Source organism: Castor canadensis, chromosome 16 (assembly GCF_047511655.1).
Source record: "Castor canadensis chromosome 16, mCasCan1.hap1v2, whole genome shotgun sequence".
Lineage (NCBI taxonomy): Eukaryota > Metazoa > Chordata > Mammalia > Rodentia > Castoridae > Castor > Castor canadensis.
The window spans coordinates 13,731,524-13,756,535 of NC_133401.1; the positions used below are offsets into that span (position 1 = coordinate 13,731,524).

Genomic DNA, 25,012 nt, shown 5'->3' on the forward strand with positions numbered 1-25,012 from the left:
GAGTATATTCGTAATGCTACACGATGTTTGCCTTTTCCCGTTCTTTCTCTTCCTGGGTTCAGTGGCCTTTCCAGAGGTCACATGCCAGGCAGTAAAGGCAGAAGCAGACCCGAGAGCCGGGCTGCCTGCCTTCAGCCAGACATTAAAGAAATTTGTAGCTAGGAGTACATAGATCAGTAGTAGAGTGCTTACCTAGCATACATAAGGTCCTGGGTTCTATCCTCAGGACCAAAAAAAAAAATTGCAAACTCAAAAACCCCATGCCACTCTTTTCGCTACGTTTTTCTGATTTGAAAAAAATATATATATAGCCCATTGATAAGAGAACTTGGCCTAGCATGGGTCAGGCCTTGGGTTCAACCCCCAGTACTGCAAAAAAGGTTTTTGGGTTTTTTTAAAAAGGTAATTATGCTAACATTTAACGGACTCATTATCTTGTTCCTTTATTTATTTTGGGTTTTTGGCTGGCCTTGAACTTGAGATCCTCCTGTCACAGCCTTCCCAGTGCTGGGATTATAGTTGTGTACCACCACCCTCGTCCTTGCTGGACAGATGCTCTACCACTTGATCCACACCCAGTATCAGTATTATTTTCAAATGATTTAATATTTTTAAATTTCTCGGTATTAAGTTCTGTAAGGTCTGACTCATGGTTATCGGACTGAGTAATCCTGGATACGAATTTTACCTATTTGGTTTTTATTTTGATTGGGGTTTTGAGACAAGATCTCACTACATTGTCTAGGCTGGACCTGAACCCCTGGGCTCAAGTGATGCCCCTGCCTTGGCCCCCCCAGTATCTGGGACTATAGGCACTGGGCCTGGCCAGATTTCACTCTTGTGGATCTGCATCTCCATCCATGACCCCCACACACTAAGAAAATTGCTGGGAATGTTTCAAGAGGAAAGAAACTAATTTGCCACTTTTTTTTTTTTTTTGGTGGGGGACAATACTGGGAATTGAACTCAGGGCCTCAAACGTGCTAGGCAAGTGCTCCACCATTTGAGCCATGCCCCAAACCTTTGGACTTTAGTCTCTTTTTCAGACAGGATCTGATATTTTTGCCTAGACCAGCCTCAGACAGTGATTCTCCTACCTCCTCTTCCTGAGTTGCTGGGATTACAGGTGTGTACCACTACACTGGCAGTTTGCTACTATTCTTAGAGTTCTAAATTCTGGAAGCTTTACAATAAAAATTGGGATATTAGAAGATAAAACAAAATATATAAAGTGTTTTGGAAGACTCCTGGCTGATAGTGGATACTACATAAGTCCTTTCTGAACAGCCAATGGAATACAGTGTATCCTTATTTTACCATATCATCACCTGCACAGGGTATTACCATTTTCTCAAGATTTTACTGATTTATCAGCATGTCAGGAGTAAGAAATTGCACATCTTTGATTTCCATGGTGGAGTGAATGTGGAAGGGACTGACAGGAAGGAGTGGTATGCTTCCAGGAAGGACTTCCAGGCCCAGTCCCAGGCCCAGGCCCTGCCTACCTGCTGTTCAGGTGGTCCTGGCAAGAGCGCACCTCGTCTGAACTGGGGTGTCCTCCTTCCACCAGCTCCTGAACCGTGTGGTTCACGTCCAGAACGCGACCCATCAAACTGTTCATTTCCTGGTCTAGGCTCTCAAATCTGCAGGAGGATGGAGATGCTCAGAGGCCAGAACCCAGTGACCTGCCCACTTCTTGGCTATTATGAAGCTTCCTCCTCCTGGCCCTGGTCTCAGCTTCCAGCTTCCTTCCCAGGATCCTTTGCCAGCTCCTCCTCCTCCACTGACTGATGAAATGTTAGGCCACTAAGCGCCCTGCCCTGAACCCTGTGGACTTTCCATCACATCCTCCCTGGGCCATCTCCACATATCCCCATGTCCTCTGACCTCACCTCTGTACCCACGACCTCCACATCAGTCTTCAGCCTCAACCCCTTTCCTTTTTAACTTGCCTCCAACCTGAAAGCCTGCTGTATACCTCGTTGGGGCTCTCACACCCTCTGTGTCTCAAACTGCCCTCTGCATTTCCCTCCAATTTTGGTCTTCCTATGAGTCCTCAACTCAGGGTCCACCCCCACCAGCCCCAGGCCTGACTTCTGAGCCTGGTTTTGGGCAAGTATCCCAGACCATCAGTCCCCATGGCCTGCTCACTTGGCCTCCTACTGTGGTCCAGGCCTGTCCCTTCCCATCTGAGTCCCCAACCCATTTGCCTCTCTGGGTTCCCAGCCACTGTCACCCCCTCCACCTTGCCCTCCACATGGCAGCCTGGGAGATCTTTTTGTTTGTTTTGAAACAGAGTCTTGATATGAAGTTCAAGTTGACCTGGAACTCACTACGCAGCCCAGGCTGGCCTTGAACTCTCAATCTTCCTGCCTCAGCCTCCCAGGTGCTGGGATTACAGGTGTGAACTAGCATGCCTGGCCTCCAGGAGATCTTTTTAAAGCTGGGCACTGTTCTCCTTTATATAAAATAATGTGTAAAGCAACTAGAAAACTATGGGCACAGGGTGAGGCCTAGAATGTAGCAGGCACTCAGAAAATTCCTGTGAACACATGGATGGATGAACAGGTGACAGGGAGAGGGAGAAAGAGAAGTGTACAGAGGGACAGTCTCCTGACTAAGTCAGCCAAGAAACAGATCAGTGTGTGTGTGATACAGAGCGGATAAGGGCTATGCAGTGTAAAACAGGAGGAAAGAGAAAGTGACAAAGGTTGGAGTTAGGGAGATGACATTTGTGCAGGGCAGTGGGTGGTCCCAGAGGGTAGCCAGTTTGGGGTGTCTGTGGAGGACCTTAGGTGGGTAATTTTGCGCAGGGTGAATATAAACTTCATTGTAGCAATAGAAAATTCGAGTGGAATGTTCCTGGTAGGCCCAAGGTGTTTGCTAAGTGTTTCACAATCACTCATTTTCTGTTTGCCACTAGCCTGTGATGAAGGGACTAATAATAGGAAACCACTTTATAGATGGGCAAACGGGTTCAGAGAGGTTAGGCAAGTGCAGAATTGTCACAAAGCTGCTTAGGAATGAAGCCAGGTTTGGATCTGGAACTACTGAACCAAGAATTCACATGAGGAAGGGGACCCAGGAGTCCCCCAAGCGCGCTCTCACCGGTGCTGCACTACTTCGACGTCGTCGAGCGAATCGGGCACGCGCATAGCGAGCAGCCACTGCTCCTTCTCGCCGATCCACAGTTCGCACGCGTGCACCTCGCCGAACATGCGGTACACGGCGAGCGCGTCCCGCAGCCACTGGCGCCGCAACGCGGCCACCTCGGTCACCTCGGCGAACAGCTGCTCTGCCTCCACCACACGCACCTGCAGCGCCACCACCAGAGGCCCGGCACCGCTGGCGCCCCCCAGTGTCGCCAGCTGACGCCGCAGGCCGCCCACGGGCCCACGATGCGCTTCCACCTCCCCGGTGAGCGCGCGGTGCTGGCGCGCCAGGCGGCGGCTGGACGCCTCGTCGTGGCCGAAGTCGCCGGCGGCGGCCAGGCGGTAAGCGTCGCGAAGCCAGTCGAGGAGCCCGTCGAGGTCAGCGCCGAATTGGTGCAGCGCGCGCGCCTCCTGCAGCCGCCGCTCGCGCCGCGCCGCCGCCTCCTCCAGCCGCTGCCAGCGGCGCCGTGCGCTCGCCGCGCGCTCCGCCAGGCCGGCCAAGTGCACGGTCTCGGCGCCCGGGCCGACGGCGCCCCCGGCCGCAGCCAGCTCCTCGCCGCGCCGCAGCGCCTGCTGCAGCAGCGCCCGCCGCCCGCCCAGCTCGCCCTGCAGGATCTTGTGCTGCGCCAGCAGGCGCGCCGTGCTGGACAGGTCGTGCGCGCCGCCCGCCGGGCCCGCTGCGCCACCGCCGCCGCCGCCCGCCGCCTCCAGGAGGCGCTCCTTGTCGCGCGCCCAGCTCTCGGCCTCCTCCAGCTCCTGCAGCAGCGCCCACAGGCTCCGCGACGCCTCCAGCTCCGCGCGCCGCCGCGCAGCCTGCTCCTGCAGCTCCGCCAGACAGCCGTGCACGTGGTTCACGCGGTTGCAGATGACCTGCGGGTCGCACGGCTGGTAACCTGGGGCCAGGGGAAGAGGAGGATTTGCAGTCGGGCACCGGCCCTAGAGAAAGTGGTGTCCTCGCCCTGAAATCAACAGGTGCGCGTCCTCCGCCTCCAGGCAACCTTCCCTCACACCTTCTGAAGCAAACACTTCTAGACTCAGGCTTCTCTGCTTCCCACATCCCAACTCTGGGCTGTCACTGCCTGTTCGGTCTTCCCCATGGACTGGGGAGGGCTTGGGACTGTTTCCGTCACACTTCATTCCCGCCACTTCCCAGCACACAGTGGAGCCCAGAACCATAGCCTAGTGGCTTGTGGCTGGATGATGGATGCATTCCCATACATTTAAGTGTACGTTATCTTTCCGTGAGAACTAGGCCAGGTGCAACTTCCCAGCTCTTAAACCATAGTTCTGGGTTCCCCCTATCCTCTGTCACCTTATCTACTAACCAGTTGTGACCCGAACTTACTCAAATAGGTCACCTTCCTCCTGGGTCTCCGGTTTATGACTAGAGAATTATGAAATTAATTTAATGGTCACAGTCAATATTTATTTACTTATTTCCTATGTTGGGAGTCAAACCCAGTGTCTCCCACGTGCTAGACAAGCACTCTATCACTGAGCTACACCTCCATTCCCAACCAGCAATTTTTTTTCTTTTTTTGGTGGTACTCTTTTGGTTTCAATTCAGGGCCTCGGACTTGCTAGGCAGGTGCTCTACCACTCGAGTTATGCCCCCATCCCTTTTTGCTTTAGTTATTTTTCAGAAAGGGTCTTGCATTTATGGCCTGCCTGCCTGGAGGGCTAGCCTCCTTATTTACGCCTCCTGCATAGCTGAGATGACAGGTGTGGTTGAGTTGGTTCTGAACAGTCACTGAGATGGATTCAAATGCCAAGGCCTGCAACTGAGTAACAGTAACAGCACAGCTTCCATGTATCCACCCCTTACTCGGACACTGTGTCATTTAATCCTCACAACCATCCAACCTCACAACATCCTTGCTGGCCTCATTTAAAGAAGAAAATGGAGGCATGGAGAGGGGAGGGAACTTGCCTAGGATGAGTAAGAAGTGGCCAATCAGGAGAGCACACTCTGGACCACTTACCAGGAAGCACTGCCTCTGGTCACCATGACAACAGTCTACACACACACACACACACACACACACACACACACACACACGCCCCCTTGCTGCATTCTCAATGTTACTGGTTGTCTCCAGGAGCTGAGATCTCATGAGAAGACAGAGGCAGCTTCCAGGAAAGATACCTCTAAGGTGCAGGAGAGGTCCCAACAGCCTTCCCTGAGGTTATGATGTGGGTGAGAAGGGACTTGGTTAAGATTGGGAAGACCACAACAGGGCTTGAAAGGAAGCCTGGACATTTATTTGCTCTTAGCAGTGCTGGGGCTTGAGCCCAGGGCCTCGTGCATGCTAAGCAGGGACTCCACTACTGAGTAACTTGCCCAGCCCCTGGATGTTTGCCCTGAGATGACACAGTCCCATAAGGATGAGATGCCCCCCACACACACCCATGATGCTTATTTCCTCATGAGGGACAAAGGAGCAGCCCTAAGTGCTGTCAGCATTCACAGCTACCTGATGAGCACTGGACATCTTGCAGACTGCTGTCAGACAAGGGCACTCTGTACCAAGGTGAAGTGGAAAAAAACCAATCACACCTGTGCACAGTCAAATATAAGGACACTGTAAACTACAAAAATGACCCATATCTCCCTTCCTGGCCAAGGTGAGTAACTGCTGCCAGTTACCTGCAACAGTCTCCCTCTCTTCCTCCCACTATCTAGATAAGAATGGTTAAGATGCTCAATCAAGAGCTGGAGATGCGGCTCAAGTGGTAGAGAGCCTGCCTTGCAAACATGAAGCCCCGAATTCAAACCCCAGTACTGAAAAAAGTCATCTAATTCCCCATATCATGATAGCATCCCAGCATCCCATCCACAGCAAAACACACTGCCTTGAAGTACCCCCAGTCACCTAACCAAGCCCAAATAAGTTTCTCTCTCTCTCTCTCTCTCTCTCTCTGTCTCTCTCTCTCTGTCTCTCTCTCCCCTTCCTTCCGTCCTTCCTTTTTTGTTCTAGGTATTGAATCTAGGGCCTTGAACATGCAAGGCAAGCACTCTATCACTGAGCTGACCTCCAGACCCTTACAGTTTTGTTTTGTTTTTTTGGTGTGTATGTGTTTATGGTATTCACTGGGACTGAGCTGGGAAGGACTTAGCACATAAATGCTCAGTAAATGTGGGCTATTATTGTAGAATCTCAAAGAAGGAAGAAGTCAAGTGGTCCAACCTCTCACCCAGGGCACTGATTCTCCCCGCCCCCAACCACCATGATTTCCCTACAGGTGATGGATGCTAGTCTCTGCTTAGTGACAGGGAGCTCACTATTTCCTCCCATCTCTCAAGAGTCATCCTTGCCTCTATCAGCATCAGCCCTGAAAAACTCTACCACATCCCCCGCCCCGTCCCCCAGACTCACCCTGCAGCTGGGAGAATCGCAGGGCTGCAGCATTGAGAGCCTCCACTCGCTCACTCTGGGCTGCGATGTCCCCCTCCAGCAGTCCATGCTTCTGCAAGAGGTCATCCGCCTCCACCAGGTGCTGCCCACACTCCCGGGACAGCAGCTGAGCCTGCAAGGTGGGCAGCACTGAGCACACCCCTGGCATTGCCGAAGGGCCTCTCACCTCTCCCCACCCCTGTGCCAGCCTTGGTCTGCATGGCACTGTTGTTTGGAACTCCGATTTCTGTCTTGGCCATCTTGTGTATGTCATCCTCTTGCTTTGTCTTTCTCTCTCCCAGTATTTCCATCGCTCATCACCTTCACCTTTCTCATCTCTGTCACAGTGTTTCCTCTCTCTGCCTGCATCTCAGCTTCCTCCACATCTCTCCCTCTCTCTCTGTCTCTCTCTCCCCTTCCATCTTTCCTATCCTCTTCTCTCTGTATCCATATACCTCTAGTAAGTGTCTCTCTCCCAAACTGACCCCACCCATGTGTCATTGTCTGTAGACAAAGAGATGTCAAATGCCCACTTCCTGCCCACCCCTCTGGCTCTCCCTTTTTCTCTGATTTCTCTTTCTCTCTCTCTCTCTAACTGTAACCATCTTTGTCTGGTCTAGTCTATATCTCTATCCCTGGCTCTCTCCATCTCTGTATCTCTGTGTCTTTTCCTTCTATTTTGCTGTCTCTTTCTTATTCTACCTTTTTCTGCCTCTCCTTTATCTTTCTCTCACACTCTCCCTTGGTCTCTCTGGCTTCATCTTTATCTTTTTCTGCTCTCCTACTTCCCTCTCTCTCTCTTCCTCTCTGTTAACTCTTTCAGATCTATATACCTCCCTGTCCTCCCCATCCCCTACCCACATCCCCATCCCTCTTCTGATACCCACCTGCATCTCCTCCATCCAGTCCACCATGTACACCATCTCCTGGAAGACCTTCTGCAGAGCCAGGTTCTGCTCAAGTCGGGTCCGCCGGGCACCTACCAGCCCAGTTAGTAGGGCCCACTGGCGCAGGACACTGTCACGCTGGGCTGCCACCCGCCGAGCATCATAGTAGCCTTCGGTTGCTAATGCCTGGGCCAGTTCTGCCACGCCCTGTACCCGCTCCTCATAGGCTGCAATGTCAGCTTCAATAGCTTCGTGCTTCTTCATGGCTGCCTCCACTGCTGGCAGCTCATACCCAAAATTGTCCTGGGCAGTGCAGGCCATAGACACTCACCACGCTGTCTCAGTAGTCCTTGACCCTGAGTGACCCTGGAAACTTCCCTCCCCCATCACCCTAGACATCAAGTCCACTCCCCCCTGTTACTCTGGAGACCAGCCCCACCCTCCCCAGTTACCCTGGTCATCAGTCTACCTTTCCCTGTTACCCTGGAGACCAACTCCACCCTCCCCAGTTACCCTGGAAATCAATCCATCTTCCCCTGTTAGCTTGGAGACCAGCCCCACACTCCCCAGTTACCCCAGAAATCAGTCCACCTTCCCTATTACCTTGGAGACCGTCCCACCTTCCCTTATCACGTCTCTAACCCTATCTTGTTACCTAGGAAACATTTCCCATTCTTCCAGTGTCCTGGAGCCTTTGAGTTACCTCGGACACCAGTTACAACCTGGTCACTTAGCCTAGTTAAATGCTACCTCTATTTCTTTTTTTTTTGGCAGTACTGGGGATTGAACTCAGGGCCTATACCTTGAGCCACTCCACCAGCCCTTTTTCTCTGATGGTTTTTTGTTTGTTTGTTTGTTTTGAGATAGCATCTCCTGAACTATTTGCCAGGCTGGCTTCGAACCATGATTCTCCTGATCTCTGCCTCCTGAGTAGCTAGGATTACAGGTGTGAACCATTAATGCCCAGCTTTCCCCCTACTTCTGAAGAGATTAATTCTGCCCTCCTTTGGAGACCAGCCTCCCTCTCCTGTTACTGTGGAGATCAGGCCTATTCCCCTCACCCACTAATCCTTTAGGACTCCCTCCACCCTCACTTGTCACCTAGGAGACTAATCCAACACTTCCCAAGGTCATCCATCCTCTCCACTTTCCCTCCCCACCCCCACCTCCCACCTCCCCCACCCCCCGGGGCCAAGCCCAACACCTTGTACCTGGGAGACCAAGCGCTGGTTCTCATTCAGCCAGCTCTCCCTCATGGCCACCTTGTGGTCAAACCTCTGGGCCAGAAGTTCCAGCTTCTCCTGCCGGATCAGCTCAGCCCGTAGGGCAGCCTCCCGCTCGTGCTCTGCCTTCTCCAATTGGCCCCATGCCTGAGGAAGACAAGAGGAACCAGTCAGACTACAACATCTCCACCAGTTTAATGGCCTTGCCTTCTCTGTCTAAGACCATTCACAGCATATATGGTACCTTTATGCAAATTAGAAAAATGTTGCTTCCTCTTGATATGACTCCTGGGAAACCGTCAGAATGAATATCTAATCTCTGATGTCTACAATGTGAATGGCTTCTTTGAACAGTGCACAACCTATTCAACTCCACAAAGTAGCCTGGCTTCTCCCCTATACCCCCAACCTTACCTTGTCAATATCCCAGATGCCACAGCCCTCCCGAGGCACAAAGAGGCGACGGTTGCAGGCACGCAGTTTGCTCTGGATGCTGAAGAGCAGCACTTCCAGGTTCCCCTTCTCCTGAAACCTGAAGGGGCATGAGCTTAGGGGTCCTGTCCCCGGCCTCCAGCCTCCACCCTCCTCCCAAGCTGGGTCTCACTTGACAGGCTTCTCCAATGTGCAGTAGGCTGTGAAAGCCTGCAGCTGTTGCTGCACCCCACTCAGGGAGTTGGCAAACTTCTGGTTACTGATGAGGCTCACGGTCCGGTGGATCCAAGCCAGCAGCTCAGCCGCCAGCTCCTCGTAATGTTCTACAATCTTTCCTACCTCCAACACCTGGTCCAGGACCTGACCCAGCAGAGGAGGGTGGGGTCAGTCTCATCCCACATCTTCCCCCAGCTGGTTCCCAGGCCTCCATCACCCCATCCCTTGGCTCCTCCTACCTTCCCAATCCTCTTTCCTTCCACAGCCAGAGCCTTCATCTTGGAGAAGTAGTGGTAGAAAGAGACCACATAGGTGATGATGGATTTCTCATCTGGGGCCTCCATGTTCACATCTGCAGAGGAAAGGGGAATGGGGGAACTTCAGTAGCTGTGTGACCTTTGGCAAGACAACCTCTCTGTTCCTCAGCTTTTGTATCTGTCCAGTGGAAATCTATGTCATAGAATTAAATAGTGCCTAACACATATAACCACAGAGAAATGATCTGTAATTATTTCTTGAACGCATCATTCTGCCTTCACCTCAGGGCCTTTGCATGTCCTCTTCTCTCTGCCTGGATACCATTCCTTCTGTGTGCCTAACTCCCACTTAAAGCTCAACTCAAATTAATTCACACAAACTCCCTTCTTCCCCCTGCCTGAAAATGGTTTCCTCTTGCTATTCTTTCTCACACCATCTCATCATTTCCTTCCTGTAAGGTATCACAAGTTGCAACTAAGCATTCGCTGATGTGATTGAGTCATTACCTGGAGTTTGAGCTCTGTCTGAACAACTGTGCCTCTTTTAAACCACTGTTCTTGCCATGCTTAGCACCTAACAGGTATCAACAAATACCCAGTAAGTATATGAATGGTGTGTGAAGTTGAAGTCAAGGACTTGGGCTTTGAAAGCAGCGTGTGCTTGAATCTGAGCTCGACTACTTATTTGCTGTGTGTCCTTAGAAAATGGACCTAATTTTTCTAAACTTCAGTTTCCCCACTGTTATAGTAAGGACAATCCAGCTTCCTGCTTCCCAGGACCACAGAAAGAATAGACTGACACAGAGGGGGCACTCGATAAATCCTGATGTCATTTCAACTTACACATTGATTGACTGCACATTATTTTTGGTCCTTATGCTTCATAACCTCATGAAACTGATATTTACTAATGCCCACTATCCGTCAGGTACGCAGCACAAAAGATAGCCACCAGAGGCAGGGTAGAGGAATCATTGAAACCATAACTCGTGTGGTCACAAAGTCCTGTTTACTATTTTTTGGTGTGATGCTAGGCAAGTGACTTAACTTCTCTGAGCCTTCATTTGTCTCTTTTTTTTTTAATTTCAGTTTTTCAGTGGTACTGGGGTTTGCTAGGCAGGTGCTCTACTACTTGAGCCATGTCCCCAGCCCAATTTTCTTCTCTTTAAAATGGGGTTGATCAATTCTACCCAACCAGGTCAGTGTGCAGATGAAACGGAACAGCGTCAGGATGAAGAGGAACAGTTGTGATAATGTCCCGAGCCGTGTAGGTGCTCAGGAAAAGGGAGTTGCTGTTATTTTAGAGGCAGGGGACTGGTGCTGGTGAGGACTATGGATTGGGGAAGGGTCTGAAGTTAGGGATGGGGCTGGGAAAGACTGAAAATGGGGAAGGAGCCAGGGGTGAGGACAGAGCTGTGGCTGGTAGTAGATATGGAGTGGGCTGGGATAGAATTGGGGGTGGATAGGGATTTGGGATGGACATAGGAAGGGGCTGGGATTGAAGATGTGGCTGAGGTGGGAACACTTGAATATGGGGCTGGCATTAGGGATGGGGATGGGTTTGGAGATAGGTAAGGGAGATGGTTGAGAATGGAGTTGGGGAGGGAATTCAGGGCGGGGAGGGAGGGATCATGCTGGAATGGGAGTGGGGACAGGTTGGGGTTGATGATGGAGCGAGGAAGAGATGTGGAAATGGGAAAGGGGAGGGATGGGAGATGAGGAAAGGGAGGGGCTGGGTAAGGAGGTGGGATCTAGAATATCCTTGGGATTTGGAATGGTGCTGGGGGAGGATGGAATTGAGTCTGACATGGCACTGAGGTTGGGAGCCCCTTGTGGAGGAAGTCAGGACTGGGGCCACACAGGGCTCACCTTCAGGGTCCAGGAGCCGTGCCAGCCCCAGATGCTGCTCGGCTGTGCGGAAGGCTCTCTGCAGGTTGTAGGTGGCGTTGGACTTGGTGAGTTTGCTGAAGTCCACAAGATCAGGCCTGGGCAGGAGCACAGAGCAGGCAGGCAGCAGGCAGGCTCCAGGGCCAGCAGTCAAGCCAGTGGACAGACAGCCTTATCTGGGCCCTACCCAGGGTTGGGGGCACAGGGAGCACATCCAGCCAGAGGGAAGCTATGTGTGCTTGTGCAGGATTGGGCTGGGCAGTGTGTGCCCATGGTGTGAGCAGTCCTATCAGAGTGTATGTGTGTGTGTGTGTGTGCACTTGTCTCTGGGCACACAAAAGCTAGCCCGTGTGTGCAGATGTGGGGGTGGGTCAGTCCACGCGTGCTTGGAAGAGATGCACCCACAAGGAGCCTGCCCGTGTGAGTTTCTGTGGGACGATCTGACAACACAGGTGTGTTGGGTGTAGGGTGTGTGTAGGGTGATGCAGGCATGGCTACTCAGGTGTATTTATAGGTGGTATTACGAAGTGGTTAGAAGTGTGAAGTCTGGGCCGGCCCATTGGGGTCCAGACCCAGCTTGGTGACATGCTGGCTGTGTTACTCTGGGTTGACACCTCATTTCTCTGTGCTGGTTTCCTAATTTGTGAAAAGGGGACAATAATGGTAAATGCCTAGTAGGACCATAGAATAATAATTGACTTAGTGGTGGACTGGCAGGGTGGCTGAAGTGGTAGAGCACCTACCTAGCAAGCATGAGGCCCTGAGTTCAAACCCCAGTATCACTAAGTTAAAAAACAAATAACTAAATAAGTGAATGAATGAATAAGTAAATAAATAACTTAGTGGAAAGCAATGAAGCAGTGCTTAGTGTAAAGAAAATACTTGGTGCCAGGCAACCGTGGCTCACGCCTGTAATCCTAGCTACTCAGGAAGCAGAGACCAGGAGAACTGCAGTTTGAAACCAGTCAGGGCAAATAGTTAGTGAGATCTTATCTCGAAAAAACCCATCACAAAAACAGGCTGGTGGAGTGGCTCAAGGTGTAGGCCTTGAGTTCAAGCCCCAGTACCACACACACACACAAAAAAAAGGTCTAAGTCAGACACTGGTGGTGGCTCATGCCTGTAATCTAAGCTACTTGGGAGGCTAAAATTGGGAGGTTTGTGGTTTGAGGCCAGTCCAATCAAATAGTTTCCCAGACCCCAAAATAACCAGAGCAAAATGGCCCTGGGGTGTGGCTCAAGCGGTAGAGTGCCTGCTTTGCAAGAGTGAAGGCCTAAGTTCAAACCCTGGTCCCACCAAAAAAAAAAAAAAAAAAAAGCCTATGTGGGTGTGAGTGCCTGCATGAAAGTGTGAAGGGCAGGTATGTTAAGGGAAATAAATGTGTACGTCCATGTTAAGGTGAAGGGATTGGGTCCTCATTTATACACTACACGGGTAAAAGTATGTGACTGTGGGGACATGAAGCAGGGTGTGGAGCAGGACTGGGCTGCCCCAAGTCAGGTAGTACCTGTGTCGGTGAATGAGGGCATTGAAGGCCAGGCCATCCCTCCAGCTGGTGGTGAAATTCTGGATGTTCACCTCAGGATAACTGGCAGTGAGGAAGGGGAGAAAGAGGCAGAGATGGAGAGTCAGGAAGGGAGAGTGGGAGGAAGATGGAGAAAGATGGATATTCCATGGATACATAGGCAAATAGATACATAGACATGTACACATACAGCCAGACAAATAGATACAGCAAGGTTAAATAAGACAGATGGGTGGGAAGAGCCAGGGAGATGAGAAAGACAAGAGAGGAGAAAAAGAGTCAAAGGGAAGGAACGAGAGAGGGAGAGCAAAGACAGAAATGGCAGAGGAAGGAGAGAAGAGAGGAGGGCAGAGAGACAGGAGGTCAAAGAGAAAGCAGGGTAGGGGAGAGGTAGGGACAAGGAAAAGGAGACACAGAGGTAAAGACAGACACATGGAGAAACAGATGGAATTGCAAGACACAATCAAGTCAAGTCACACAAAGCCTACCTCTGTGCCATCCATCCCTCCTGCTACCCCCCCAAGGGGCGGGGCACTGCTCTCCACAGGGTGCTGGAGTTTTGGGCTATGCCTCTCCCTTCAGGGCAGAAAACTGGGGGCTAAGGGGAAGTGCCCACTAGAGTCTGTGCCTACCCCTCATTATCTCAAATCACTGCCCAGGCTACCAGAGGCCTGACAGGTGCCCTTCTAGATGGAGAAGTGACTTCTAAATAGGAGGGGATGGCCAGATCTGGGACTTAGGCTGGGGGTCCACACAGGTGCCTGAATAACCCACCAAACTTCAGGATGAGATGAGTTGGAAGGCAGAGGGAGGGGAGCAGGCTGGGAACAGCTACCACTTTCCAGCAGTGTTAAAGTCCAAGAGTTCTGCACTTGAACTTGGCCTCCCAGCTTGCAGGGAAGATTTGTTTATCGAGGTTGAAAAACTGGACATATTCTATTTACCAGTTTGTTAGCTTCGGATGTAAATTTCAACACAAGACATGGACTCCTCCTTCAGCTCTTGTCCCAGAAGGAACCCCAAAGGTTAGGGGCCCACCTGCCTTGAGGGGAGGAGGTGCTCACCCACTCACCCAGCTGTCTTCATTTGGCACCATAAGAGCAGAGCGTCCTTGGCCGAGCGTGTCTCTCTGTTGTCCTCAGTCTCAATTTTAATGACTTGAATCTGTGAGGACAAAAAGTGCTACAGAGGCCACTCATCCTGTTACCAGGGAGGCCGGTGGCAGAGGGGAAACAGGGAGTGAGGTTTTTAGGAGTGTGAGGACAGCCAGTTGGGGGAGGCAGTGATGGGGTGAGTTCTCAGTTTCCAGGGAAGCCTCCAAATTGAGTGTGTGGATCACTTCCCTGATCCAGGCCACCTTGCCAGTGAAGTGACCTTCCTGGCAGAAAAAGGGATCCTGTGAATATTCAAACCAGACTACATGCTCTGCTCCTCAGCGCCCTTGTGGTTCCATGTCACTCCGGGTAAAGGAAAGTCCTCCTGCCCTCCCCTCACTAAGTCTACGGCCCCATCCTGCACAGCTCACAACCCTGCAGACACCTGCAGCCTTTCCATCCGATCACCAGCGTCCTCCAGCCTTGGGGCGCCTGCGCACTGGCAGTTTCCTCTGCCTGGAACTTCCTAACCCCCTGGTTGAAGCATGGGTCCATTCCTCCCTCAGGTGTTCACTCAACTATCACCTTCTCTCAGTGAGGCCCTCACCCACCACTGGATTTCAAATCTCAGCACACATCCAAATCCCACTCTTTCCTTCCCTGCTTCCTTACCTCCTCTGCGTGTAACACCACGTAGGTGTCTTCCTCATTCTTCAGATGGACTGTCTTTCACACTGTACCGTAAAACCTCCAGGACGTCATTTATTTTGTTCATTGCTGCAGCCCACTTAGTAGGTGTTCAATACAGTTTTGTTTGTTTACTTGCTTGGTGGGCTGGTTGGTTTTTTTGAGGCAAGATCTCACTATGTAGTCCACTCTGGCCCCGAACCCACTATATAGCCTAGGTTGGCCTCGAACTCGAGATCCTCCTGCCTCAACCTCCCAATAAGATTTTGAGTGGTCCAGAATCTACAGTGGATTCTAGATCCTCAGGTGGGGAGGGGTGTTTGAGACTTGAATTGGATTTGGCATGTTGGTGCCAAGGAAAAGAACCAAGACCCTTCCAAGGAGGTCCCAGACCCTTCTGGGGGCTCCATCTGCCATATGCCAGCTGTGATCCCCCATCTCCATGATCTTATTTCTTGATTCTATAATGACACTTTCATTCTTATCTCCAACCCCAGCCCATCCCCTGAGCTCCATCCCCAGTTCTAGTGGCCTCCTAGATGTGCCCCCCACTCACACCCACAAATCCAACAGGAACCATGTTCCAAACTGTCCTCAGTATCTCCCCCTGGTCCTATCTCAGGGCAACCTCATCATTGCCTAGTCCCCAGCCCAGAGCTCTGAGTCTCCTCCTGGCACCTCTCTCCCCTTCCCCCTCTTCTTCCCCTATGGGCCTGTCCACTCCACCTCCTGAGTGTCTTCCCCACCTGCCCTCTCTTCACCTCTCCATCCCCTACCCTACCCTGGCCCAACTCCAGTCTCCTCTGTGGGCTTTCAACCTCCCCTTCCTTTTTTTTTTTTTTTTTTGTGAAACTGAGGTTTGACTTCAGGGCCTCCAGCTTGCTAGGCAGGAGCTCTTCCACTTAAGCCACACCTTCAGCCCTTTTAATTTTCGTGATTTTTTTAGATAGAGGCTCACATTTTTGCCCCTGCCTGGGACCTTGATCCTCCTACCTATTGCCTCCCTAGATCACAGTGCATACCACCATGCCCAGCTTCTCAGTTGAGATGGGGTCATGATAACTTTTTCACCCAAGCTGGACTAGAACTGTGGTCCTCCAGATCTCTGCTTCCTAAGTAGCCCTGTGTCTCTATGCACTGCCCCCCATTTTTTATTTAATTTTTTTTGCCTGGGACTCAAACCCAAGGCCTGTGCATGCCAGGCAAGCACTCAACCATTGAATTATATTCCCGGCCCTTGGCCCCAGTTCTGGTGACCACCTCCAATTTAGAGTGATCTTTCTAAATCTGATTAGACCCCTCTTCTTGATTAAAAAAAAAAATAATCTCCAGGCTACTGAACTCAGTAGTGTATGCCTATAATCCCAAGCACTAGTGAGTAAAAGGCAGGAGAATTCTGAGTTTGAGACCAACCTGGGCTACAATAGTGTGTTCAAGGCCAATCTGTGCTATATAGTGAGACTCTGCCTCAAAAACAAAAACAAACACAAAAACTCTTCATTAAAAAAAAAAAATCTTCAGGCTCTCCCAACTCCAGACAGAATAAAATCCAAACTGCTAATCAGAGATCCACCTAAGCCCTGGTAACCCCTATATCTCATCTCTGCCTCCCCCTTGCATTCTGTTCTCTTGCTGCTCTGCTCTTCTTTCTGTAGTTCAACAATATGAGCTATTCCTACCTCCGGGCCTTTGCATCTGCTGTGCCCCCTGCCCTGGAATGCAGCACATTAGTGACATATTAGGAATATTTTTAGAAGGAAGGGAGGAGGGGAGGGATGGAGGAAGGGAGGAGAGAAGGGAAGGAGGGAGGAGAGAGGGAGGGAGGGAGAGAAAGGTAAGGATAGAAGGAGAGAGGGAGAGAATGGGTAGAGGCCTTCATAAGGGGCCACTGTGGGGGAGAGGGAGAACTAGGCTGGAGTGACTTGGGGCTCACCTGGAAACGCAGGATGATGGTCCAGACCAACCCCAGCGTCAGCCGATGGTTCCCATCCACGATGTCATGCGATCCCACGTTTTCCAGGTGCACACGCTGCTCCTTCAGGAACTGCAGCGCCTTGTCCACGTTCTCCAGCGAGTGGATCCGCATGCGGCCACGCGTGGGCCTCGGCTAGGGCAGCAGGAGCGTTGGGCGCTGCGGACCTGGCCAAGAGCAAGGCGCCCTCGGCCCTGCTCCTCGCACAGCCACACTCCGGGTGTCCAAAGCCAGGTCCTCTCCAGAGTCACATCCTTTCACCGCTTAAGTGCGGGCCTCACCCCTTCCACTGACGCCCCACCTCCAACCCGATGGCCACACCCCTCGCCACGAGGCTCCGCCCCTTCCAGGGGGTCTGTGGGGTTCCCAGCATTTGCCACTATTCCATGACCACGTACTCAGTTTCAGCCCCCTGCCAGGAGCTATGCCCGTGCCAGTCAAGCCCCGCCATAGGCCAGAACTCTTCCCTTAGTTTGTGACTCAGTTCCTCCCAATGGCCTTTCTTGCTATGTATGTACAGAACTCACGACTTTCTGAGCCCTGGGCTACTTTCTTTCAGTGAATCTCTGTCCCTTCAGGATCACTGAGATGAGTTGAATCCAAACCCAGAAATACCCCACTCCATTCCACAAGCCAAACCCCAAGCGACCCCTGCGTAGCCCATCCCCCTCCTCCCACAGTGGGCACTTTCAATGGAGTCATCCTCCACCTAGTCACCTATTCCTTCCTTCCAAACATACCCTAATATGCCCCAGGAACTCTGTTCCAGGTGGTGGGGATGAAAGTTACAATGCTATTTGTGTCCCCAAGACCTTCATGACCCTTTAAGTCTCATCTTACCAAAGAACGCTACCTCTGAGTTTAGAACCCCCCACCCTCATGCACTGACCCCCTGCAGTTCTGCCCTTTTTTTTTTTCCCCCGTTGTTGTTTAGCGTATCTGGGTTTGAACTCAGGGCCTCACACTCACTAGGCAGGCATTCTACCGCTTGAGCCACGCCCTCAGTCCTTTTACTGCTTTGTAGTTATTTTTCAAATTAGGGTCTCTGGGTTTTGCCCTGGGTCCTGCCTGGGACTGCGATCCTCCTACCTGTGCTTCCCGAGTAGCTGGGATTATAGGCCTGCAGCACTGTACCTGGCAATTTCTGCCCTGTTTTATAATCAGGCTCTTTCCAACCCCATGACCCCATCAGTCTTGGGCTGAAGACATGGCTCAAGTGGTAGAGTGCCTGCCTAGCAAGCTAGAGGCCTGAGTTCAAACCTTAGCACACCACCAAAATAATAATAACAACAACCCATCAGTCCCTTCTAGTAAAGCCTCTCTCTTCTCCACTAGCCCAGCCCTTCCAACAGAGCCCCGACCCTCCAACAAGCCCCTCCTCGGAAACCACTGCCTTAGGTTCACCAGGATTTTGGTTCAGTTCTAAGCCCTGTACTCCAGCTCTTCACTGCAAGCTCCACCCCAGTGCCATAGCCTCGCCCATTTAAACCAAGGCACCTTCTTCCCCCAGGGCCCTTGTAGGGTGCTCCAGCCAACCCTTAGTTTGCCAGACCTCTGCTTAGATTCCAGCCCTTCCAGCCATGCCCAACCCCCATCCCAAGACCCCAGGGCCACCCCCTTCCTCCAGCCCTCAGGCCGCTGCTCACCAGCTGCTCTCCCGACAGCACTTCCAGGAGCCGCGTGAGCATGAAGCCGTCCCGGAGGTCCGTGTACAGGTCCCCGATGTGGCAGCCCACGCGGGCCAGGTGCGAGTTCACCCACTTGGTGAAGGTTTTCTTCTGCACGGCCTCCCGCTCATCTGGACAACAGGCCCCATGAGCCCTGCTTCTCCAAAGCCCCTGGTTCCCTTCCAGCTTCTCTCCAGGCCTCCGCCACCCCAGCCAAGACTTGGCAGCTCCTCCTGAGTGTGACACATTCCCCCACCTGCTGCTGCCCACCTGGTGACGACATCCCTGACAAGAAGCCTTCTCTGCTACCCTACTTGGCTCTGTTCATTCGTTCACTCATTCATTCAATATTTGAGTACCCACTCTATTCCTGGTACTGTACTCATGGGACTGGGCGGAGTGGGGGACAGACAACACATGAGTGAACAGTGGGGAGCCATGGCAGGTTTAAGAAGGGGAGAATCAGGATGAAAGTTGCATTTCACAAATTTCTCTGGTTGCTATTTGGAAAGGAAACCGGAGAGAGCAAGAATGATAGCCAGACTCAGGGAGGTTATTGGGGAAAGGACCCAGGAGAGAGAGGATGAGGCTGGAGCAGTTGTGGGGATGGAAGGAGGGGAGACATATTGGAGAATTATTTAGAGATTAAAAATAAACAGCACTTCACAGACCTCAGGAGGTGATAAGGAGGAAGGAACAGACTGAGCACTCCTGAAGACACAACGTCTCCTCTACCTCTCTCTTAGAGCAATCGCACTGGACAAACAGACAGTAGGTTTCCTGCCTCCCAAGGGCAAGGGAAAGGAACAACACATGACTTTGTCCTCACCAATGGGAGGGCACTGGAAGAAAGTGTACTGTCTGCCCTGCTTGTTTACGGGGAAATTGATGAGATCTCTCTTGCTAGCTTTTTGTTCTTTAAATAATATCTTCAGTATGAGCTATAATTTATACTATAAAATACATCCTTTTAAAGTGCAAATTTAGTGGGCTTTATTACAGTCAGAGTCGTGCAGCCATCACAACTAACATCAGAACATTTTCATTACCCTCAAAAGAAACCCTGTACTCAGAGTTTCCCCTTGCCCTAGTCCTAGACAACCACAAATCTACTTTGTCTGCCTGTGGATTTGTCTGTGCTATACATTTCATGTAAAAATGCCTGGCTTCTTTCACTTACTATAATGGTTTTTCTTGTTACTTTTGCTGTTTTGGGTTTTGTTTGTCTGTTTTGATTTTTTTTTTTTTTGCAGTACTGGGGTTTGAACTCAGGTTCTACACCTTGAGCCACTCTGCCAGCCCTTTTTTGTGATGTGGTTTGTTTTTGTTCTTGTTTTTTTGTTTTTTTGAGATAGGGTCTCAAAAACTATTTGCCTGGTCTGGTTTTGATCCTTGATCCTCCTGATCTCTGCCTCTGAGTGCTGGGATTATAAGTGTGAGCCACCATTGCCCAAGGCCACCGGTGCTTTTTGAAATAAGGGGGGATCTCAGCTACGTGTCTCAGGCTGGCTTTGAAATCTTGACTCTCCTGCCTCAGCCTCCCAAGAAACCAGAATTGCAGGCATGTACTACCATACCCCGCTAGTGAAATATTTTAAAGACTCACTCATGTCATTGCAGGGGCCGATATTGTATCCTTTTTTATGGCCGAATAATATTCCACTGTGTGGACATATTTTATCTATTCAGTTAACAGACATCTAGGGTGTTTCTACTTTTTAGCAATTATGTGAGGCAGTTATGGACATTTGTGTACAAATTTTTGTGTGGATGTAAGTTTTAAATTGTCCTGGGGATAGAACAGTGACCCCTTATTCATGTTCCAAGATGCTCAATGGAAGCCTGAAACCACTGATAGTAATTAGCCCTGTGAATATTATGTTTTCTCCTGAGCATACTGATGACAAAGTTTAATTTATAAACAAGGCACAGTAAGATATTATCCATAACCAATAATAAAATAGAACAATTATAGCAATATAGTGAGATAAAAGTTACTTATGGGTTGTTTGTTTCTGGAATTTTCTTTTCTTTTTTTTCTGATAACTTTTTTTTTTTTAGTGGTACTGGGGTTTGAACTCAGAGCCTTGTGCTTGCTAGGCAGGCAACTCTACAGCAGCCCTGCTCTTCTCTTTTGTTGAGACAGTCTTGCCATGAAGCTCAATACTGGCATGAAGCTCTCTATGTGGCCAATACTAACCTCACCTGTGAGCCTCTTGTCTCAGCCTCTCGAGTGCTGGGATTACAGGCATGCACCTCCCTGCCTGACTCTATTGCTGGAATTTTCCGTTTCATGTTTTTGGATTGCAATTGACCGTGGATAACTGAAACCACAGAAATTCAAGCTTTAAAGAAGAGGGGACTACCTTCTGAATACCTAGGATGGGTATCCTGAGTCACCTGGTAACTCTGTGTTTAATTTTTAAGGGAACTATCAAAATATTTTTTCAAACTCACTGCCCCATATTATATCCCCAAGAGCAATGTACAAGGGCTCCAACCCCATATTCTGTCAACACTTATTAACCCCCCCTTTTTCTGGTGGTATTAGGGGTTGAACTCAGAGCCTTGTGCTTGCTAGGCAGATACTGTACCACTTAAGCCGTGCCTCCAACCCATTATTTTTCTCCCCTTTATAAAATTGCAAGCATCTGAGTGGGTTTGAAGTGGTATTTCATTGTGATTTTGAATCTACAATATCTTTTCGTGTACTTCTTTGGTCATTTGTGTATCTTCTTTGAAAAAAAATGTTGATTCAAGTCCTTTGACCATTTTGTTGTTGCTGCCATCATTTTTTTGAGACGTGGTCTCACTATTTAGCTCAAGCTGTCCTTGAACTTGCCATTCTCCAGTCTCTAATGAGTGCTGGCTTCCTTGACTTTTTTTTTTTTTTTTTTTTTTTTTGTGGTGCTGGGGTTTGAGCTGAGGGCTCGAGCTTCCTAGGCAGGCACTCTCCCACTTGAGTCACTCTGCAGCCATTTTTGATGGGCTGTTGCTATTATTTATTATCAGTCATAGTAGTATTGGTGCTGGGATTTGGAAGCAGGGCCTCATACCTGATAGAGTTTTTTTCACTTCAAGTTGTATGTTGAATGTTTACCTCTAATTTGAGAGTGGATGTGCAGACAGCAAGCCCGAATATGATTTCTTGTTGGTTGGGTATGGGTTTTGTGCTGTTGTAGACTGGCTGGAAGCCTGTGTAAACATGCGATGATCCGTCACACATGAGGAACAGGTGACAGAAAAGACATTTAAGTGGGTTTTATTCCTCTGCCTTCCAACAGCCAACGTTCGTGCCTATCTGGCAGATTGTGGCCAACAATGAAGCCAGAAGGAAGTGTAGTGCATCCCCACAGAGGCATCTATTGACTTCAGACTGACCTTGATGGGTGGCCAGCTGTGTGACCTCTCAAGGCCATCTCCACTCTCGGAGGGATGTGGACTTGATCCGGGTTTCTGCTCTGGGTTCTGAGAACCCCTGAGTGCTTGGGAACTCCTGCTTGAAGAAGCTAAACCGATGATAATATTTTTTGTTTTGCAATTTTATTTCCATAACACCCAAAGACAACCAAGAGAAACCCATGCTGGACCACTGGATGATGACTTTATAAAGGACAATGCCATAAGGTTTCTATATTTGTTATCATGGTCTTTTATTTGTGTGTATCTGTGGTATTGGGATTTGAACTCAGGACCTCAGCTTCCTAGTTAAGTGCTCTACCACTTAAGCCATGCCCCCAGACCTTTTGCTATTAGTTTAATTTTCACAGAGGGTCTCCAGCTACCTTTGCCCAGGCCAGCATCCAACTGAGATCCTCCCATCTCTGTCCCTGGAGTAGCTGGAATTACAGAGACGACCCACCATGCTCAACCCTGTAAACACAATCTTGTTAGCCTTACGCAGGGATCAAGAATGAAGATGCCAACAGAAGCCAGATAGACCATGATCACTGAAAGAACAGGACACCCTAAAAGGCAGCAGCAGCCATGCATCCCCAAGAACACAGTCTTGAAGGAACAGAAGCCCAGTGTTCCCAACTCATGTGACAGTTCACAAGAAGTCAAACAATCAAAAATCTGTTTTTAAATGTCGGCAACTGATGTACATGTTAGTAAAACACAGGAGAGGATGGCAACCAAATACGTCTCAGAGAGCCACTCTGAGCCAAGACAACACGAATGTTTGCTGTGTTGCTGGGTGTATGTGGCTACACTGTGGGGACCCTCAGTTTGCCCCTCGGTGCTCCCCTCCACTTTTCTAGGCAGGTGCTCTTAGAACCACTTGAGCCACTCTGCCACTTTCTACACCTGCTCTGAGCCCAGGAGCATGGCTGGGGTAGGCAGGATGAATGGGCTCCCCAGTGCTCAGAGCCCTTGGACTTCTGGTCGGATTTGGCCAGTAGAAGATAAAAGGAGAGAAGAGGTCAAGGAATTTGTCCTTCCTGCTCCTTCCCTGACCAGTTTCTGCAAAGCCTGGCTCCTCTCCTTACATCCTCAGCAACATCTACCCCGACACAGTTATCTGTGGGTTGTCAAGACTCCAGGACAACCAGGCACTGGAGGGTCACGCCTGTAATCCTATCTACTCAGGAGGCAGAGATCAGGAGGATCACAGTTCCAAGCCAGCCTTTGCAAAGAGTTTTCGAGACCCTATCTTGAAAAAACCCATCACAAGAAAGGGGTGGTGGAGTGGCTCAAGGTGTAGGCCCTGAGTTCAAGCCCCAGAACTGCAAAAAAAAAAAAAAAAAACGAAAGAAACTCCAGGACAGGACTGGAGGTGTGGCTCAAGCTGCAGAGCACCCACTTTGTGAAGCCTTGAGTTCAAACTCCAGTCTCATTAAAAAAAAAAAAAAAAAAGCTAGGCACCAGTGGCTCAAGCCTGTAATCCCAGCTTCTCAGGAGGCAGCTTCAAGCCCCAGTACCGCAAAAAAAAAGAAAAGAAGAAAGATATCAAAAAAGACTCCAGGATAACAACAATAGTCCTACTTTTGCTGTTGTGCTCATACTTTTCTTCTCTTTCCCCTTTTCTTTTTCCAGTACTATGGATTGAACTCAGAGCCTTGCATTTGTTAAGCCGTTGGTTTCTCTCTCACTTGAGCCTCGCTCCCAGCCCTTTTGTGTTCAGTTTGTTTTTGTTTGTTTGTTTTTTTTCTAGGTAGGGTCTCACACTTTTGCCCAGGCTGGCCTGGAGCCTGGAATCTCCTACCTCTCCCTCCTAAGTAGCTAGGATTATAACTGGGCATCACAATGTCTGGCTTCATACTGAGTCTTTCATATTGATTTTGACATATTTCTCTCTCTCTCTCTGTACTGGGAATTAAACCCAGGACTTCCTACTTACTGGATGAGCACTTTACCACTTGAGCTAGGCCCCCAGCCCTCCCCCAACCTTTTTAATATTTTGGGTTTTTCTTTTCTTTTTTTTGAGACAGGATCTCACTATGTAGCCTAGGCTGGCTTCGAACTCAGGCACCAGCTGCCAGACTCGTTTACATATTCTTTCCCACTGGGTGATCACGAATCACAAGAGAAATAGATTTGTTTAGAATAAGCAGCCTCCCAAGTAGCTAGGATTACAGGTTGAGCCACAGTGCCCAGCTTGAATTTAACTTATTCTTACACCTGATATATGGAGACTTTCACGAGAAGAGAAATAGCTACTCTTTTACCCGTTACTGGCAAAGGAGGAAAGATAAAGACTTAATATGTAAATCATGTTTGATTATTAGTCTGGGGAAAGGCAGGAAGTGACGAATACCAAGTATAGGTGTGAATGTTGGGATAACATAACTGTCATGCCTGCTGGTGGGAGTACAGACTGGACTGGCCACACCGAAAGCTACTGGACATTCCTAAATCAAATGAAATTAGGTGTGCCTGCATGACCCAGCAGTTGGCCCCTGTGTACACAATCCAAAAATCTTTTTCGTGCTGTTTCACAAGGAGCTATGAGCGAGGTCGCTCAGCGCAGATGGTTTGTTGTGGGGAAGGTTCAAGGTTGTAGGTAGCATGGTTGTCTATGACTGTGTGTATGAGTGCACACAATGGGTACTGCTATGTTTTAAATATAGTTTGCTTCCTCTGAAACTCAAGTGGACATTTGGTCCCCACTGCAACAATGATGATAGCTGAGGCCTTAAAGAGGTATCTAGATTGTTTTTTGGTTTTTTTTGGTAGGAGTAGGGTTTGAACTCAGGGCTTCATGTTCAGGTGCTCTACCGATTGACGTCCATTCCATTTTGCTCTGGTTATTTTGGGATGGCCTCTAATTGTTAGGTGAGACTGGACTGAGTCTTCCAAGTACTAAGACTATGGGTGGCCACCACACCTGATTATTTATGTCTTTCTTAAGAAATCTTTGGACTGATCATGGTGGTGCATACCTGTAATTCCAGCTATACAGGAGGCTGAAGTAGGAGGACCGCAGTCTGAGGCCAGCCCCAGGCAAAAATGTTTGGGGAAGAGGGGTAGGCTCAACTGGTAGATTGCCAGGCCCTGAGTTCAAACTCCAATACCACCAAAAAAAAGTATCTCCGAAATCTTGGAGTAGGCAAAGACTTTTTTTTTCCATATTGAAATTTGAGGTCAGGTCCTCACCCTTCGTAGGCAGGAGCTCT

The 25,012-nt window shown here is 49.8% G+C and overlaps 1 protein-coding gene across 2 annotated transcripts in view; it reads right to left on the reverse strand.

Moving 5' to 3' along the window:
* Positions 1-25,012, reverse strand: part of Sptbn4 (spectrin beta, non-erythrocytic 4) — a 75,601-nt gene that overhangs the window by 45,773 nt on the left and 4,816 nt on the right. For both annotated transcript variants that reach the window (XR_012442493.1, XM_020166916.2), the window contains exons 3-15: positions 18,375-18,526; positions 16,690-16,863; positions 14,048-14,139; positions 12,958-13,038; positions 11,432-11,547; positions 9,545-9,657; positions 9,262-9,449; positions 9,072-9,189; positions 8,646-8,804; positions 7,435-7,737; positions 6,530-6,680; positions 3,109-4,045; positions 1,506-1,643 (exon numbers count right to left, since the gene is read on the reverse strand). Coding sequence is in view for 1 of the 2 variants with exons in the window: in XM_020166916.2 (XP_020022505.2) it covers positions 1,506-1,643; positions 3,109-4,045; positions 6,530-6,680; positions 7,435-7,737; positions 8,646-8,804; positions 9,072-9,189; positions 9,262-9,449; positions 9,545-9,657; positions 11,432-11,547; positions 12,958-13,038; positions 14,048-14,139; positions 16,690-16,863; positions 18,375-18,526 (2,722 nt within the window). In the remaining variant the exon portion in view is untranslated. The remainder of the gene's footprint in view (positions 1-1,505; positions 1,644-3,108; positions 4,046-6,529; positions 6,681-7,434; positions 7,738-8,645; positions 8,805-9,071; positions 9,190-9,261; positions 9,450-9,544; positions 9,658-11,431; positions 11,548-12,957; positions 13,039-14,047; positions 14,140-16,689; positions 16,864-18,374; positions 18,527-25,012) is intronic.